Genomic DNA, 19926 nt, shown 5'->3' with positions numbered 1-19926 from the left:
GTGTGGTCGAGGCTCCGAGGGTCCGCCCACACCTTTGAAGCTGCCTCATAGATGCTTTTCTCAGTCCCCATCAGGGTCTGTGCCTTACTGCCTCTTGTCGGAGGCAAGTCACATCATAGCAGGGACCATACCTGGTTGTGTTCTTCCAGCTTCGAAGCAAACGGGAAGACAAAGACAGCGAACGGGCTGAGTTGGGACGTCCCAAGTTCTTCCAGCAATCACAGGACCTTGCGAACACATCAGTCCACACCACACAAGCTGTCCCTTCTCTGAGCCGTCACTCCACGTATAACGTGTGGTGCCAGTCGTGGCTTCTCAGCAAGGGCCAGTCTACACAGCATGTTGTATTTCAGTTGCTAAAACAGCAGGTTCAGTGAGACATCTAAATAAACACAGGGGAAAGTGGATTGAAGAGATTAAGAATCGCATATGCTTAAACCAGACATTGGCGCACTCAAGAAATCCAAGTTCCGGGTTCGAACCCCAAGCGCAACGTAAATGCTGTGGCATCCTGTCGAATCCCGGTGATAAGTATTACCCACGGCTCCTACAGTTTTTAGAATTTTATTATTATTTTTTAATGTCTGTTTATTTTTGAGAGAGAGAGAGACAGTGCGTGAGCCAGGGAGGGACAGAGAGGAAGACGCAGAATCTGAAGCAGGCTTCAGGCTCCGAGCTGTCAGCCTAGAGCCCGACGTGGGGCTCGAACTCAAGAACTGTGAGTTGATGACCTGAGCTGCAGTCGAACACTTACCTCACTGAGCCACCCAGATGCCCCAGATTTTAGAATTCATAGTAAGGTCCTAGACATTGTGTTCCAGAGTTTGAGAGACAGTGTTGTAAGAGATAAGATGTCAAGTTTTAGAGTCAGACAGTATCAGAGACTTGAGTCCACGGTTGCTGCTTAACTAGCTAGAGACCCTGTAATGGGTTTATTTATTCATAGTGCCAGGGTAAGACTAGCCCTCAGCTTCCTGGTGATATTGTGATCGACTGTAGATGATACACGTGCAATCCTTTGGCAACAATAACTATCATAAGCATCCCTGTTCTTGTTTTTAAAGCAATCAGACACGTTTGGAGGATAAGAAACTAGCTTTCTAGCTTGCATTAATTAAAAAGCCAGTCTTTAAAGCCTATCCATAACTCTGATTTACATGGGAGAAATCAGAAAACTTTTTTGTTAGCTTTAATGTAAAAAAAAAAAACAAGCCTTCAATTACAAAAAATGCAAAACGGGTTAAAGGCATTTATCATTTTAACATTAAAAAAAGTGGGAGCAAAAACAGGAAAAAAAAAAAAAGAAAACTGCTTACCCAAGATTACTCAATGTGTCCTTTGTTTTAACTTTGTGTGCCTGAGGCAGAAACCGAACCCCCCTCCTGCAGAGGGCAGTTGGTAGAGTCCAGCCTGTCTGTGGTTTTCCAACTTAAGAAGCTGTAAATTTTATAACTCCGCACCCTGCGGTCAAAGCTGCTGAATGTTGTGTCTGAAGTCAGGTGGTTCGTGTGTTAAAGGTAGACATTAAACAGTTCTGAGGACCTGGAAGCAGTTAGGGAGGTTGCTTGCCAGCTGTAAATTAGAGACCCAGTGCCAGTTGGCTGGAAAATTCTCTGGACGAAGTCCAGTTAAGTAGACTGAATCACTGGCGGTCTTTCTAAATTTGTGCATTTAACAGCTTGCCGTACAGCCTGACAGGCGGTGCGGGGCAGCTCGGAAACAGCAGTATCGTGATCTCGTGCCGCGGGCAGGGGGCAGGGGCATCCCCGTGACCGGGAGGGCTTTTGCGTTCTTCACCGGTGCTGCGAACAGTCAGCGACCGCTTTTGACGAGGTCACTGAGGATGGCTTAACATAGACGTGCGTGGCGGGTATGACCATTTTCAAATCACGCCTCGTCCCAGATGCGTCCCTGAGCCTTCACAGGGGCAGTTAGAGTCTCAGCTGTGTGGTTATCACATCACATGCTCTCCAGGTTCTGCGCAGGGAGGTCAGGGGGGACAGGCGGGCGGCCTGTGGTCAAGGGGATGGCCAGGCTCACACTGAGTGCTTCCGTGCTGGCGCACCTGAACAGAGGCCATAGTCTCTACGTAGGAGGGGCGGGTGACGTCATTGTTAGACCACAGGGTCGTTTAGAATTTGGAAGAGCTAAAATTGTGTCTTAAAACTGATGCAGGTGACAGCCTTAAGGTCACAGGCAAAGCTGTCCTCGTGGATGTGGGACCTGACAAGTCCCCGCTGTCTCATGCTTGGAAGGGCTCTGTGTTCGGTTCAGTGCTCTCCTATCACCACCTTGAAATTCTTAATAATTTTTCTAAGCAAGGGGCCTTGCATTTTCATTTTGCACTGGGCCCCACAATTTATGTAGCCCTTCTTTAGGGGAGGATGGATTTATTTTTTAAACCAAGTCCTGTCTTTTTGAGAACGGGGTACGAGCAGGGCCAAAGAGATTCTGTTAGGTAGGCAGACAGCCTCTTTCCACGGGACTCTTTGCTGACATCAAACAGTGAGAAGAAGATTCCTGCACATCCTGCTCTTGGTTACTTTTCTCCTCAATACAGGGTAAAGAAAAGGGCAGAGAACACTTTATTGAGAAGCAAATAATATGTTCCAATTGGCAAATACTCGTCTTTCATATACTTGGCCTTGGTGTCTCTCTGTTTAAATAGTCACTGTCTTTCAGAGGCCTTTATGAGCTGATGTTGAACTCTTAGGTCAGCTTTCGGCTGGTTTCTACAAATATTGTCTTTTAGCCTCCGTCGTTGCACATGTGACTCTGTGTGTGAATTTCCAGCTACATCGACATTACAGTCAAGCCTTAAGTCATTTTATTTTTTCAAGTTGAGAATCTTTTATTTATTTATGCATTCACTGAATGCATTAGTACGTTGAACAAACAAAATGTAAGTGATACCTCCTGCATGCCATATATTATACGGATATAGTCCTATAATCTTGTGAATACTTAAAGTAAGTTGTGTAAGTTATTTTTCTTCTTGTTTTGGCTGGATAAGGAAACTTCGTATTACTTCGTATCCAACCAGGAAATGGATTAGTTGCCTTCTTGGGGTCAAATCTGTTTGCTGCTGTTGTTTTCACTTTTAGCTCAAGAATTTTACTCTTCAAGTTAATACTTACTCTTCTCAATCTATTCCAAAAAAGTAGAAAGGGAAGGAACATTTCCAAATTGGTTCTGTGAAGTCGGCATTACCTTGGTACCAAAACCAGATAAAGACTCCACACACAAAAAGGACAACTACAGGCCAAATCTCTGATAGGTATATGCAAAAATCCTCAGTGAAATACTGGCTGACCGAATCCGTTAGTATGTTTAGAATATCATTCACCACGATCAAGTGGGATTTATTCCTGGGATGCCAGCGTGGTTCAATATTTGCAAATCAATCAATGTGACACATAGCAGTAAGAAAAAAGGAAGAACCATATGATCATGTCAATAGACGCAGAAAAAGCATGTGACAAAGTACCACATCCATTCATATAACAACCCTCAACGAAGTAGGTTTAGAGGAAACATACCTCAAAATACTAAAGGCCAGATGGGGAAAACCCCTAGCTAACATCATCCTCAAGAGGGAAAAGAACTGTGAACTTTCCTGCTAGTGTCAGGAACAAGACAGGAATGTCCACTTTGATCACTTTTTCTCAACAGAGTCCTGGGAGTCCTAGCTGGAGCAGTCACACAACAAAAAGAAATAAAAGGCATCCAGATCGGGGCTCCTGGGGGGGCTCAGTCAGTTAAGTCCACCTCTTGATTTTGGCTCAGGTCATGATCTCATGGTTCATGGGATCGAGCCCCACATTGATGTAAGCATGGAGCCTGCTTGGATTCTCTCTCTCTCTCACTCGCTCTGTCCCTCCCCAATGTGTGTTCACATGCACACGCTCTCTCTCCCGCGCCCAAAAATGAACATTAAAAAAAAGGCATCCGGATCAGCAAGAAAGAAGTGACATTTTCACTATCTGCAGATGACATGATACCATAGCCAGCAAACCCTAAAGATTCCAGCCAAAAACTGCTAGAACTGATACAGAATCAATGTACAAAAATCTGTTGCTTTTCTATACACCGATAAGGAAGCGGCAGAAAAGAGAAATTAAAGAATCGGTTCCATTTATAATTGGACCAAAAATAATAAGGAATAAACCAAAGAGGTAAAAGGCCTGTACTCTGAGAAGTATAAAACACCGAGGAAAGAAATTCAAGATGACACAAAGGAATGGAAAAACATTCCGTGTTCGTGGATAAGAAGAACAAATATTGTTAAAACGTCAATACTACCCAAAGCAACCTACACACTGAATGTAATCCCTATCAAAATACCAACAGCATTTTTTCACAGAGCCAGAACAGACAATCCTAAAATTTGTATGGAACCACAAAAGACCCTGAATAACCACAGCAATCCTGAAAAAGAAACCAAAAGCTGGAAGCATCACAATTCTGGACTTCAAGCTATATTACAAAGCTGTAGCAATCAAACAGTATGGTACTGGCACAAAAATAGACATATAGACGGACACCTGGGTGGCTCAGTCAGTTAAGCATCCAACTTCGGCTCGGGTCATGATACCACAGTTTGTGAGTTCAAACCCCACGTTGGATTCTGCGCTGACAGCTTGGACCCTGCTTCAGATTCTCTGTCTCTCTGTTGTCTCTCTCTCTCTCTCTCTCTCTCTCTCTCTCTCTCTCTCTCTGCCCCTCTCCTGCTCATTTGCTCTTTCTCAAAAATAAATAAATAAACATTAAAAAAAATAGACACATAGCTCAATGGAACAGAATAGAAAGCCCAGAAATGAACTCACAGTTACATAGTCAATTAATTTTGGACAAAGCAGGAAGAATATCTCATGGGGAAAATCTCTTCAATAAATGGTGCTGGGAAAACCAGACAGCGACATGCAGAAGAATGAAACTGGACCACTTCTTATACCATACACAAAAATAAATTCAAAATTGATGAAAGACCAAAATGTGAGACCTGAAAACATACAAATCCTAGAGGAGAACACAGGCAGTAACTTCTTTGACATCAGCCGTAGCAATTTCTTTCTAGATATGTCTCCTGAAGCAAGGAAAGCAAAAGCAAAAATAGACTAGTGGGACTACCTCAAGATGAAAAGCATCTGCACAGCAAAGGAAATAATCAGCAAAACTAAAGGTATACATATCCAATAAAGAGTTAGTATCTAAAATATACAAGGACCTTATAAAACTCAACCCTTCAAAACCAAATAATCCAATTTTAAAAATGGACAGAAGACGTGAATAGACATTTTCCAAAGAAAATGACCATCCAGATGGTCAACCGACGTGTGGAAAGATGCTCAACGCTCTCATCATCAGGAAAATACAAATCAAAACTACAATGAGATATCACCTCACGCCTGTCCAAAGGGCTAAAATCAACCACCCAAGAAACAACGGGGGTTGGTGAGGATGCAGAGAAAAGCTAACCCTCTTGCACAGTTGGTGGGAATGCAAATCGATGCAGCCACTGTGGAAAACAGTATGGAGGTACCTCAAAGAGTTGATAATAGAACTACCTGATGATCCAGCAGTTGTGCTACTATTTACCCAGAGAATACAAAAACACTAATTCACAGTGTTCCATGCACCCTGACGTTTACAGCAGCATTATCTACAATAGCCAAATTATGGAACAGCCCGAGTGTCCATCGGCTGATGAATGGATCAAGAAGAGGTGGTAAATATATACAATGGAATATTACTCAGCCATCAAAAGAGTGAAATCTTGCCATTCTCAATGACATGGATGGAGCTAGAAAGTATTAAGCTTAGTGAAAGAACTCAGAGAAACAAATAGATTATGATTGCACTCATGTGGAATTTAAGAAACAAAACAAATGAACAAAGGGGGAAAAAAGAGACAAACCAAGAAACAAACTCTTAACTACAGAGAACAAACGGATGGTTACCAGAGTGGAGGTGGGTAGGGGAATGGGTTGAACAAGGTGATGGAGATTAAGGAGTGCACTTGCTGTGATGAGCACTGGGTGATGTATGGAAGCGTTGAGTCACTATATTGTACACTTGAGACAAATATTATACTGTATGTTAGCTAACTGGAACTTAAATGAAAACTTCAAAAAGTTTTTAAGAAGAATCTTACTCTTCATAGGATCCTTACATAATTTTGAGTTGAGGGAAGGCATGTGGGAAACTCAATATAAAAGTGGGCCTCTTTGGGGGGAATAGAAATCTTCAAAGAAAACATAACTTCTCTTTGTTGTTTTGTGGCTTCTTTGGTGAAATCATCCCCAAGATACTCTGTTAATTAAATGACAGCTGCAAAGCTTCTTTAGGTAGTCATGTGATCTGCTCCCCATCCCGATTTTCACAGCAGCATTTAATTTTCCTTTGCAGGGCCTGAGACACGTTGTTTTTAATCCCTTAAGTCACTGTCAGAAAATTATTTTTATCATAATAAAACAGTGCAGCCTTATCTCCTCTACTGGAGAATATGGCTTCTCTGTATCCCTAGAGTGCCACGGCCATGGAAATCAGAAGAGACGACGATGGTAGCTTGGACCTGGGAAGCAACAGTAGTGATAGACAAAGTGAGACATGGTCAGATAGGAGGTCCACTGAACATAAGAATAACGCCACTTCCTGGTTGATTCGATGCAGGTGTGGGAAAAAGAGAGGAGGTTGGGGTGCTTTTAACTTCTTATTTTGGCCTGAACAATTGGAAGGACTGGTCCCCATTTCGTAGGGTTGAGAAGAGTGGAGTACAGGGAGGCAAACCATGAGTTCAATGTTGTACGTTGATATGCCTTGTAAACATTCGAGTAGAGATGCTCCGGAGGCAGGTGAATGTGTGAATATGGACATCAGAGGATGGCTTTCATATCCAGCTCTGCTGTCCAGTAGGGCAGCCACTATCCACACATGGTTATCTAGGTTTGGATTTAAGCTACATGTAAAGGTTTATTTAGTCACAGGAGTATGCTAGTACTCAATAGCCACAGGTGGCTTGTGACCACCATATGACAGGATCATACTACACTAGCATCCTTGCAGAGTGTTGCGTTGCAAAGTATGGTGAGGAGTTACGAATCTGGGAGTGGTTAGCATGTTGACTGTCCTTAAAATCAGAGCACAGGATGAAATCACCCATGGAGTGAGCCTTGATAAACAAGAGGTCAAGAGGTCGGAGGTCACTTTGATAACGAAGAGTTAGGAGATGAGGAGGATACAGCCAAGGAGACTAGGAGTGAAGGTCTGCGAGGCAGGAAAAGAACTAAGAGAATGGGTTTCTGGTGGTGACGCAAGGAGGAAGTGATCCACTGTGTCTAGTGCTGGTGATTGAGTAAGAGGAGGCCCATCGACTATTGGATATGGCAGGGTGCCCTTGAAAGAGCGGTTTCAGTGATGTGCTGAGGAGGGCCGCCTGGTCCAGAAAGATCATGGGGGAATGAGAAAGGACCCGCTTAGGGATTTTTGCTATAAAGGGAATCAGTGAGATGGGACCTGAGCTGGAGAGAGATGTGGAGATGAGATCATTTTTAGGAGAGAGAAAATAGCATGCTTGGATGCTGATGGGAATGATCTAGTAGGGAAATTTCAGTAAGGCTCAAGAGAAGGGGGCACTTTTAGTAGATGAGGGCAGATGGAACCCAGAGCATAGTGGAGAATTGGGACCAAGATAGGAGGTAGGGTAGGGTAGAGTAGAGTAAGAGGAGGAGAGATGGAAGGTTTGAGTACAGATGCAGAAACAGGTTTCACAGGGAGATTGTGTAAATTCTCTTCTTGGTAGCATTGATTTTCTTCTTGTTGGCAATGTTGATAAGTCTCTATGGGTAGCGTTACTGGAGGCTGAGGGAAACTTGACATCTTGGTTGGTTTTCCTTGTTTAATAGTAATGACACTTGGATGTGCTTAATTTTTTTTCATTTTCTTAAACACATCCTGCCGTTCACAGCAACATTTAAAAATGTTTTACGTGAAACCACAAGCCATGTATGGCTTAGGATCTAGAGTCTGTCTAAAAAGGGAAAGTAGAATATATTTTCAATGCCCATTGAAAGTGTGTTAAACCATTCTTAAATCACCAGAAGTCTTTGAAACTCAAAAGGCAAAACTAATACATATGTATTTTGAATTTTCTTTGCATTTCCACTGCGGTCGTCTTCGCCCTATGGTAGCAGAAGTCAGGATCTAGTTTGAATGGGGAGAATGGGATGGTGTTAGGAAGTGGAAATGAGTGGATTTCCTTCTCTGTCATGCATAAGACCTGAGTATGTCCCCCTTACACCTGTGTGTGATACAGCCCCACGTATTGTAAAATCATCCTGCCTCGTGAGCGCCATAGCTCACTACAGTTCTTACATAGCTTGCCTATATTTTACTGCCACACATGTACAGGTGCACTGTATTACTTTCTCCCTATGAAATCTCTGGACAAAGAGACTTCACATAAAGAGATATGGCACCAAGAAAATAGAAACCCAAAGTATTACATGTAAGATACCACTTTAATTGAAGGAGAAATTGAGTTAAGTATCAATGAGCATCAATCAACCTTATTTTCTAAATGTAACACTTCTCCCAAAATTCTAGTTTGATCGGGAACCAAACTCTAAATTGTCTGTTTATGTAATATCACGTGAACAGAACAGAAACACAGCAAAAATCTCAAATGAGGAAAGCATACTGTGTACTATTCATACAAAATGTCTTAAGTGTTATAATTAAACACATGATTCCAAGAACGGCTGTATGACACAGCTCTGAAAAGAAGAAAAAGACTAGAGGGTTCTTCAGAAGTAAGGCTTCTAGGACCTTGATTTTGAGGTTTTCCTTGGTGACTCATGAAAAACTAATGAGAATATCTGTCCATTTTAATGGTATTACCTGTTGTGTTTTGTTTTGTTTTGTTTTGTTTTGTTTTGTTTTGTTTTGTTTTGTTTTGTTTTGTTTTGTTTTGTTTGGGATGGAGCTAGGGGAACAAAGACCCGTTTGTTAGCGTTTTGGTTGTTTCTGGGAGGCACCACGATTCATTTTGCTGTACAACAAATGATATTCGCACCGTGGAATCTTCAGAGTAAGCCGTAATACTCCTGGAGACATTTAAACTAATAGCAAAGTGGAAACCATGGCATAGCATCCCGAGCCGTGGTCTGGTGTCATGGAGGTCCCTGAACAGCTGCCATCCACCCAACTCTAATTCAAGTGGGATCCCACCAGACAGAGAGAGAGCCAGGGCTTCCTATTTTTAACTGAAAATCTGCTTTGCCTTTTGGGCATGAATGCCCGGTCCTAGCGGTAAAGAATTTTCCACAAGACTCATGGGGGTGGGGGGGGGGGAAGAAGCAGCTATTTATACTCATGTTTGAGATTAAAAGAAGGGGAAAAAAGCAGTATTAAGAAGAGAGAACATCAGGAAGGGGGGCAAATATTGTTTGCCTACACTAACAACAAGGTGATAGATTGCAATATTTAGGCACGTTGGTGGTCCTACATCTATTTTAAGCTCATTCCCTAGTCACCTGTGTGATCTAGCACACATTCTTTCTTGTTTTTTCCTATGAAAAAATAAGCAGCTACGTTAGAGAGTTATTATAGGCATGTTTTGAGATGATGCATAGAAAATGCCCAGCCGAAGGCCTGACGTGTGGAAAGTGCCAGTAAATGATTGCTCTCAAAGTAGTCAGACCTTTTAGGGTCAGATTTATCCTAAGTCCTTGTCCTTTTTTTTTTTTTTTAAGTTTTTATTCAAATTGCAGTTAGATAAGTTTTTATTCACATTGCAGTTAGATAACATACAGTGTACTACTCGTTTCAGTCGTACAATATAGTGACTCAACACTTGGTACGTTACCTGGTGCCCATCACAACAAATGCCCTCCTTAATCCCCACCACCTGTTTTCCCCATTCCCCCACCCCTTCCCTTCTGGTAACCATCAATTTGTTCTCTGTAGTTAAGAGTCTGATTCTTGGTTTTCCCCTCTCTTTTTTTCCCCCTTTGCTCATCTGTTTTGTTTCTTAAATTCCACATATGAGTGAAATCATAATGTATTTGTCTTTCTTTGACTTCTGTCACTTAGCATAAGACTCTCTGTCTCCATCCATGTCATTGCAAATGGCAAAATTTCATTCTTTTCTATGGCTGAGTAATAGTCCATTCTATGTGTAAATACCACTTCCTCTGTGTTCATTCGTCAATCAGTAGACACTTGGACTATTTCCATAATTAGGCTACTGTAAGCACTATAAATGTTAGGGTGCACGTATGCCTTTGGAGTAGTATTTTTGTATTCTTTGACTAAATATCTAATAGTGCGATTGCTGGATCATCAGGTAGTTCCATTGTTAATTTTTTGAGGAACTGCCATACTGTTTTCCACAGTAGCCACACCAGTTTGCATTCCCACCAGTAGTACAAGAAGGTTCCCCTCTCTCCATATCCTCGCCAACACCCGTTGTTTCTTGGGTTGTTGACTTTAGCCATCCACAGGTGTGAGGTGATAACTGATTGTCATTTAGGTTTGCATTTCCCTAATGATCGGTGATGTTGAACATCTTTTCATGTATCCTAGGTCCTTGTCCTTTTGAGATTAAATCCATTCCAGTATACGTATTAGCAACCCCTACTTCTGCTCCTGGTTTTGTTTTGTTTTGTTTTTGTATTATCTATTTATTCTGGTACACAGTCAGTGTAGCCAAGAGCCACATTCTCTTTGAATAAATTTTCTTTGGAAATCCTATTGTAATCTTCCTTGGATTCTAAGTTGATGATCGGCAACTGTAAGCGGGGTATTCTATGGTTTTTAGAGTGTCTCCCTTGTGTCCAGCTTCTCCTGGCACAAAGGAGAAGTTTTGGCCCAGGAGGAATCATAAAAACATATATACATAGATTCAGTTTTAACCATTACCTGTGAGGCACCAACATGTGTTTCTACCTAGGTTTCAAGTTTAATGGGAAAGTTGAGACCTCATAATAGAACCTTACTTCCTTCGATATATTAGAATATTTTTCTTTTGCTTTGTTAATGGATATACCTAGAGTTGAGGGTCGTGGGCTTAGAGCAAAGGTCAAGTCACGTTTCTCCATTTAGCAACTCTCTAAATCCCAGCTTTGATGATATGGAAACAGTCATTTTAAAATATCAAGGGAAGACTTTAAAATCGACATAAAACATACTTGGGAGCAATGATGTGAGCCAACTTTAAGGTCAAAATGTCATCCAAATACCTTTAAAGTGTTCGGTGAGATTTCTGGAATTTCAGGGTCTGACCTGTCTCTTGATCTCTGGTTTGTATCTTACACTGTCCAGGTCCTGATGCAAGGCAAAAATCCGGGGATAGCTTGGAAGTATGCACTTCCCAAGGTCATGAATGGAACTCATCCGGCCTCAAAAAGGCACAGTCATGCCTGGAGTACGGTGCAGTCTCAGTGCTCCGCGACCTGCGGTGGAGGTAGCTGATTTCCTGATTCTACCTTCCAAGTCTTTTCTCAAAGCAGGTTCTTTGATCTCACACATCTTACATGTACGATGTAAATAAGCAACAGAAGAATCACCTTCTATGGGAACCATCCCTGTAAAAAAGCAAATGTTATTGTACTGTTGGAGGATTTTCCTAGGTAGAAGGGAACCAAGGCTCACACAACTCAAGTTCTTCATAACCAGGACTCAACAGTTATATATCTGAAATCTATGGGTGGGGGGAGATTTACAAAGTATATATTTATTTGTATTTGTATTTGTGTTTTATATCTATTTATTTGTATTTAATTTAGCTTCTCCCTACCCTGACTTCTCTGTTGGTAAGAACCTCCCACTGAGGCTAGCGGAAGGCAGGCTCAAAACCAGCAAGAACATACACAAGGCAACTGCAAGGCATCCGTCTGAAACACAGGCATTGTGTCATTCCATTCCCTCCAGGGGGAGGCCAGCAAAGTCTCTCTCTGGAGGGAAGTTTGTTAAATCCGAGAAATTGGCCTCCTAAGGGAGGGAAAACCACAGCCATCCTCTCAGGGAGCCGAAGGCAAGCATTTTATCTAGATCCAAAGATACCACATATTTGTGCATCAGTCAGTCTTTGTCACACGTGCCCCTTCGAGAAGAAGAATGGAAGTCCATAAAGAGATCCGTGAAGCCAAAGCATCAGTGTTGGTCATTCATTTTTCTCATTATCAGAGCATCTGATACAGTGGGTCTCCCTACTGTGTCCTATTGCCCTAAGCACAGTGGGGCATCTTGGAACCAGACACAGAGCCGAAATACAGAAAATGAAGAAATTCTTATGTCTGTAAGGCCTCTTCAGGTGCGCATGCTAATTAACAAAACATGAGGAAATACTTATTTTTAATAGATTAAATAAGTAAAAGGGAATACATTTTTAGAGAAATAAAGGGGATTAAGCGTACACATATCCTGATGAGCACTAGGTAATGTATAGGATTGTCGAATCCTCATGTTGTGCACCTGAAGCTAATACGCTGCTGTACGTTAGTTATACTTGAGGAAAAAAGAAAAAAATGGATAAATACCCAAAGAAGTAATAAATTTTTATTAATAAACACTTTGAAGGCTCTATGTTGTGCAGAAGAAAAATAATTTTCCCTAATCCTTTAGTCTGCAAATGCCAACGTTAATATGTTGCTCTGTGTCATTCTCTTATTCTCTTATGCAAACATAAAAACACGTGCATTTAATGTTCTCAGACACATGCCACAAAGATCATTTTGTCTACTTTTTTTACTGCACAGAAACCATGCCGTAGATACCTGTTGACCCTATGCTTTTTTTCACTTAAATTATGAGCAGTTTTTCACATACCGAATGCTCTTTGAGATCTTTTGCAATAACTTCCTGCTTTTCCCGGGAGAGCACAGTTCCTTGGGAGGGAGAGACAGTCAATCCATTTTCCATTCATGGAGAACAAGTCCATCCAAAGGGAGGATGCTGGAGAAGTGCACTGTGGGATTCTCCCCTTGGCTGGATTTAGCAGTCCCCTCACGAAACTTACAGACTGCGATGTGTCTGAGCCATATGAGAAGGAGAGTCCAAATGAATGCATGCTCTGGAAGTAAACAATTAAGTTTAGGGAATCCCAATATGGTTTTGGTGACCGACCTTAACCTAATCATGATCCCAAGAGTGACTTTTCATCGTTTCTCGGATGCCATCGTAAGGAAACGTACCATGTAAATAGAAACAAACCGAATTCACAGAGAAGGCAGCCTTCGTATTTGGAGAGCTGACAGATAAAATTATTCACACAAAAAATATGTGCCTCTGATGAGAAGTCCTGAGATGGATACTGCAAGCCAGACAACGGGTCCCACTAAAGCAAAACAAAACAAAACAAAACAAAACAAACAAAAACCCCAAAAGGTGGTATTTATCACTTCATGGTTCGGGAATCCACACCAGTCTTAAAACCCAAGAAGCTACACATTAAAATCATTAAAACATGAAAGCTATTATCTGGGGGGGGGGGGGGGAGAATGAGATTCAAATGAGTTGCAGATTTTATCAAAAGGAGGTGTTGTCATGCAGTAGTTGGATTCCATACCTTGAGTTCAACATCAGAATCCTGGTAAGTCAGAAGCTAAACATGGAAATGAAATCAAACTGGTTATCTGTGATTTTCACGTTGTAACTTCTGATGTCTTATTAGGTTACATAAGCGTAAAGGCCATTTGCTTACGAGATCAAAACACTCAAGTCAGTTCCTCCTTCTGCAATGCAAGAACCACGCCAGCAACTGAACCCAAAATATGCAATGCTTTCTCCTGCCCTGCTTAGTAAGTCATCTGGAAATGTCTTTCTGGCTATGTTTGTACTTGTATTTTCTTATTGTTGATACGAGAAATTGAAACCCACTGCCGGTCCTTCTGATCAAAAGTGACTCAGGGAGAGACAGAATGCCCAAAAAAGTAACAGAGAAAAACAAGACATTTGAGGTGAAAATATGTAACTCGAAAGACCCAAGTTTGCCTTAGACATGCATTTTAACTCTGGCTGTACGAACCTAACCCTGGGATTTAAAGGTGTCTTTCATTTTTCTTTTTAAATCTTTACATAGAGACCCCTCTGAACTAAAACAGATACTTAAATAACACTAAATCCTATATTGGTTGAATTTACATGTGGTTGTGTGTTTAACTTTCATATAGTCATCCAAGAATTTAACAATCATAATACTATGCAGACCATGAAACCCCAAATGCAAATTACACAGTAGCAAGTCACAAAATAAAAAGAAAGGGTAGAGGCCAAGTGGTAATCCACTTCTGATGATGGAACTCTATGGGGATCTCGTTGGGTTTGTTTTTTGGATGGATTTTAGCCACACTATTGTTTGGACGCTAATTTTAAGTAATCTTCCCAGCCGAATGGAGTCTTTTGTGTGACTTATCTTCTGCCAAATGTATTTATAGAGAATTGACAGAGTTTCTTCTAAAGCAGCGTTGTGTTCACTAATGTTTCAGATCATCTTAATAAGTAGTGTTTGCTCTGCGGTGATGCAATTATATTGCACAATCTTTTCATACACGTACATGTATTTTTTCCTTGTAAGAGCACGTTTGTCATAATTGTTTCGGGCTTCAGCTGTTCACCAATCCCGTATGCCCGTGTGTCAACCTAGTTTTTCTCACAGAATCTGGAACCAGCTGTATCCTGAACACCAAGAGTAGAAAGAAATTTGGTGGGCTTCCATGGATTTTTTTTTTCCCATTTTGCTAATAAGACATGGTTACCAGACAGTGTCATTGACCCTTGTGGAGTAAGGTGTCCTCTTTAGATGGTGTGCGTGTATTTGTGTGCATAGGACGTGTGAGTTTGCTTGAATGGCGTGCTGATGTTTTCTGATTTTAAGCCTACTTCCCATTGTTGGTTATTTCTGCCAAGCAAAAAAAGGACCCCATTCATATGTACATCTGTGAAAAGGGAGAGAGCCTTGCTCATGCCTGACTTCTAGAACTTCCGTGATGGCCACGTGTAGAAATTCCACTCTGCAGTGACCAGTTTACTAGCTATTTAAAAGCAGAACAGCCCTCCCAGTGGCTCTGCAGGATTAGAGTGATGTAATGGGCAGGATCTTCTGCTCTGTTCCTTTTTTCTCCACCTTATCATTTATAGCTTTATGTTTTCTGTTGGAATAATGGGACCCTCGGTGACTGTTTTTCCCCAGAGATACACTGGCAATGAGGTCTTAGACTGTTCGAGTGACAAGGACAGAGGAGTTCATCCAGTCTAACTCTGTTGTTTTCCCACATAACAACCATGTCATAGGCACTGACTGGAGGCCAGGCTGGATCTGGAGAAATTGTAGCTCCTCCCGTCAGGGAACCCATAATGTAACGCCAGAACTGGGAGTGTAAGGCAATAATTGAGATGCAGTGAGATACGGGCTGTGAGGTCTTATGAATAGAAAACGCAGCCAGGGGAAAATGGACAGCATTAGAAGCTGGGCTTTGAGGTAGGGTTCAGAGGGACTGAGGACAGATGGAGAGGGAGCCTAGGGCCCACGTGTGCACAACCATGAAGGTCATGAGGCAAGTCCACCTGTGTTGTGCTCTTTGCATACTTTTACAGACTCACCATATTTGCTGCATGAGGGAAAAACTTGAATCGGGTGGACGAAAATACCATTTTTATAGGAGAATGCTGAAACTAATAATTTCCTAATAGGCGTGTTTTCTTTACGTCCTACAAGATGAGGATAATTCTACAAATAAGGAATCATCTTATTTCGGATTCTCTTTCTTTAAATAAGCTAATAGGGATTATGCAGTGTTTTAGAACACGTGTCATCTAGAACTCATGTGCTAAATTCTCTGGACTGAAGGGAAGGTTTTTAATTTCACGCATCAGGCTGGTGGGAGAAACCAGAGGAGAACATTACAGGACTAGTAAACGTGGCAGAAAGGCAAAGGTAAAACAGAAACGTTATTTGACCTCAGTGATGGTTTGTTTGTGGAAATGCAATTTAGAACACTGGTAAGCCCACATCACTTTTAGACTGCTCTCCTGTGCCTGAAATGTGTAAGATCTTATCTCGTGGATCTTTTTTATGCCAGGCCTTCAAATCCAAGAATATCAGTTAGTCGAATGCAGTGATCGGAAAGGTTAGTAGTTTCAGTGCATCACCCTTCAAATTCACACCAAGTCTCAGCTGTGATAAAAGTGATCTGGCAATCTTTCTTTTTTTTTTTTTAAGTCTATTTTTATTTATTTTGAGAGAGAGAGAGAGCACACGGGAGAGGGGCATAGAGAGCGAAAAAGAGAGAGAATCCCAAGTGAGCTCCCAGCTGTCACCACAGAGCCCGATGCGGGGCTCGAACTGACCGACTGTGAGATCATGACCTGAGCCGAGATCAAGAGTCAGATGCTTAACCAACTGACCCACCCAGGCGCCCCCACGGCAATCTTTCAATAAAGAACACAAGGTTATGTCTCTCAAGCATTCGTAAAGTTTAAGAGTAGCCAGAAAAGTTAGTTGGGGGAAGTGCGTACTTAGAAATGGCCACCTCTGAATGTGCCCCTGTCTCCTGCACGCATGTGTGATGCTTGTGCACACCTCCTCTTCCCCTCCCGCAACCCTCCTTCCCCCTCCCGTCCCACCCCTTCCCCCTCTCGTTAATCGCTCTTCCCTTAGTTTAACTGCTGTACTTTGTATTAATTTCTCTTGTGGCGAGTGTCACATGTCCACCTCATCACTGTGTTGTAGGCTCCTTAGTGGAAACAACATTGCCTCCTTCATTTTTCCAAGCCTGATGCTTAGGAGAGTCCTTGGCACAAAGGGAAGACCCCAGTAGACTTGGCTGAATGAATGAATTGCTCGGGTCTCCAAAGGGTACACGTCTCTTCCCTTGGCAAGGGCAAGAATGTGTTTTTGCCCAAAAGCGTGTTGTGATCTCATGTGAGTCCCTATCCCTGGGCCACACTAGCAAAGGCTTCAAAACCTGTGGAAGAAGAATTATTCTGAATTGCCCTTATGGGTTCTAAAATTGATGGAAGACTATTATCAGGCAGTTAAATCTTAGGCGGTAACTGCTTTGGAAGGGATGGTCCAAAATCTTAGCTTCATTGGAAGTCATGTCGTTTTTCACTGCAAGCTGGAAGCCAGGCGAATGGAGCGTGTGCAGCAGGTCATGTGCGGGGGGCCAGCAGAGCAGGAAGATCCAGTGTGTCCAGAAGAAGCCGTTCCAGAAGGAGGAAGCAGTGTTACATTCTCTCTGCCCAGTGAGCACGCCCACTCAGGTGCGAGTCTGCAACAGTCATGCCTGCCCTCCAGAATGGAGCCTTGGACCCTGGTCTCAGGTAAGTGGGCATGAGTTGGAGTCATGAGTCTTGTTTCCTGTGGACAAAGAAAGTGGCAAAAACAGGGGTGTTGGCTCCCCTACGAGGCACTCAGCTTTTATGCTTTCCTGGGCATCACACTGAGTTAGCGTGATGAGGCATTCTCATTTGTGTTTTTTGTGATTTCTCTGCATCCTGTAGATTAGGAACCCATGCACAACATCTTAGGGTCTTACTTAGAAGTCTAGAGAGTAGAGTACGGGGGGCGCTCAGGCTAGGCTGTAGAGCACAGCTCGAAAGGATTGGAGTGTCCGTGGATTGGCAGACGAAATGGCTACTGATTTCTCCAAAGCACATGGAAAATGCAGATACAAAGAAGGTGGCGTAGGAAGGATATTCAACTCTTGCTTGGTGGGGAAGAGCCACGGGGTTAGAGGGATACAGAGGGGAGTTGGGCATAAAATTTCCTATCGTTACAAACTCTCAGTGAAAGGTAGAAAATCATGAAATCAGCCGAGGCTTAGAGCCACCTGCCATTCACAAGTCAGAAGTGCTCAGTGGGGTCTCAGTTTGCCAAAGGTCCCCTCAGGCACACCGTCTGGAAGCATCTTTGACTGTCCCAACTTGGGAGAATGATGCTACCGGCATCTACTTGATAGAGATAAAGATAGAGATAAACATCCCACACTGTAGGGGACAGCAGCCCAGTCTCTGCTAAACCACGGATGTCAAGCCAATTTTATGGAATAATCAAGAAGATGCAGCGCTTTCGTTGCCTGAACAATGAAGCCAGGTAGAAGTCCAGGACCACATTTCTACCATGCTTTCCTTCAGGGTGCATTATCCTGGAGTATTGATTTCTGATAAAGTATAGCAGTGTACTCGCAAATCCCCCACAGAGTTCAGACTGAGAATTTTTGAAATTATAGAACATGGGATTTTTAAAAATGTTACAACTCTATCTGTTAAGGGAGTAAGGAGCTAGCGGTGGGAAAGAATATCTTTGAGCATGTGTAGATATGCTTTAAAATGAAGGAATGTATTGACTGATAGTAGAAGGCAAGTCTAAATAGGATACGGTATTATGTCTGGTCTCATTCTTTGCAAATAAGGAGGTACAGTTTACAAGAGGAAAATTCAAGGGCTGTTTTAGCCTAATGTGTGTGGTGGGCACAGGGACAAGAAATGGGGAACCAACAGTTCCAAATGGGACATCCCCAAAAGGAGCTTTAGTTCAGAATTTGCCCCACATTTGACATAGAAATATTTTGAGAGAGTATTTTATTTCCTTAGGTTTGTTTGCTTGGTTGGTTGTTTGCTAAGAGCACATGTGTTGAGAACATCTTCATGACTAATTTGGAAGGAGTCCTTCTGAATTTATTACTGCACCCTGTCCTCCTCTTTGAGACCAGGTCTCTGGAAACCCATTCTAAAAAAACAAAAACAAAAACAAAAAAACAACTGAAAACGTAAGAATTCTGTTGGATAAGGACCAACCATTTAGAAATGTTGAACATGAATGAAGGAGGACTTGCTTAGTGGTGCACAGCCCTGTCTGACACCAGACACATTCGTCTGTCTGCCCCCTCTCTGCTCCCTGGCAGCTGTTTGATTATCTTAGTCAGGTTCTCGAAGGCTTTATGAGTCTCAGACCGCCCTCCTGGAGAACGGGACCACAGCGGTGATCGCAGAGGGTTGGTAGAAGGTCGTGCAATAAAGAGGAAGATGCACCATCACGTGGGAGGCATGGAATGGATGTGTCCTGCTGCTGTAGTTTGCAGATGATGAGAGTACCGTCACCATCCGTCTCCCTGAAGAATGTGAAGAGCCAGAAGTCATGTTGATCCTCTGAGCAGGCTTGGAATTGTGCCCAGATGTTTACATATTGACAAAGAGCCAAGGCAAGAGAGGCGCATCACATATGGCTCTTCTGAGCAGAAAAGAAGGCTGGGGAGGGGACATGTCCCTTGAGGGCAGACCCGACCTGGAGCCAACACCTTCTAAGTGACCTTGGAAGTTTTTTAAGTACTCATCTGAAAGCGAGGAGACTATTCCCCACCTTGTCTCTGTCACAGGGTTCTGAGGAAGGTCAAGAAAGGCAGATTCATTCGCAGACATTTGCCGAGTGCCTATTTGTTTATTCCCCAATAGTTAGCACCGAGCCCTGCCTAGAGGCAGCCGATGAGTAGGAACACGAAGAACTGGACATCCCCAACCCATTTTTGTCAATGTCACAGTCGGTTGCTATTAGATGTGTACATATATATCTATGATACTTCTCAGCAGAAGCACAATAATCCTCCGTAGCCAGGTGCCCAGACCAATTCTGCCTTGTGCCAGACAGGACCACGGTTCTACCAAGGAACAGGCCACATATCATTCTCCAAGTGGCCACGTGTGCTGTGAAGAGAACACCTCGTCTCTGGACCCGGGCGACCAGCAGCCACTGGGCATTGAGAATGTTGACAACGATTGCCAACCTGCATGTAAGGCCTCTGCACGGAGCAAAGATCCCTCCTGCTGGCTGCAAGGGCCTTCACTGGGCATTTGGTTCTAACGCTTTAAAATAGGTTTGCAAATACTTCACTAGTAGGTTCTCTGCATTCACCTGGAAGAAAATCATTT

At 42.7% G+C, this 19926-nt stretch overlaps 1 protein-coding gene across 1 annotated transcript in view; it reads left to right on the top strand.

Moving 5' to 3' along the window:
* Positions 1–19926, top strand: part of ADAMTS18 (ADAM metallopeptidase with thrombospondin type 1 motif 18) — a 140036-nt gene that overhangs the window by 107746 nt on the left and 12364 nt on the right. The window contains exons 17-19 of the mRNA XM_042968087.1: positions 11323–11464; positions 13673–13799; positions 17118–17322. Coding sequence (XP_042824021.1) covers positions 11323–11464; positions 13673–13799; positions 17118–17322 — 474 coding nt within the window. The remainder of the gene's footprint in view (positions 1–11322; positions 11465–13672; positions 13800–17117; positions 17323–19926) is intronic.

Source organism: Panthera tigris, chromosome E2 (genome assembly GCF_018350195.1).
Source record: "Panthera tigris isolate Pti1 chromosome E2, P.tigris_Pti1_mat1.1, whole genome shotgun sequence".
Classification (NCBI taxonomy): domain Eukaryota; kingdom Metazoa; phylum Chordata; class Mammalia; order Carnivora; family Felidae; genus Panthera; species Panthera tigris.
This window is presented reverse-complemented; position numbering and strand designations above follow the sequence as displayed.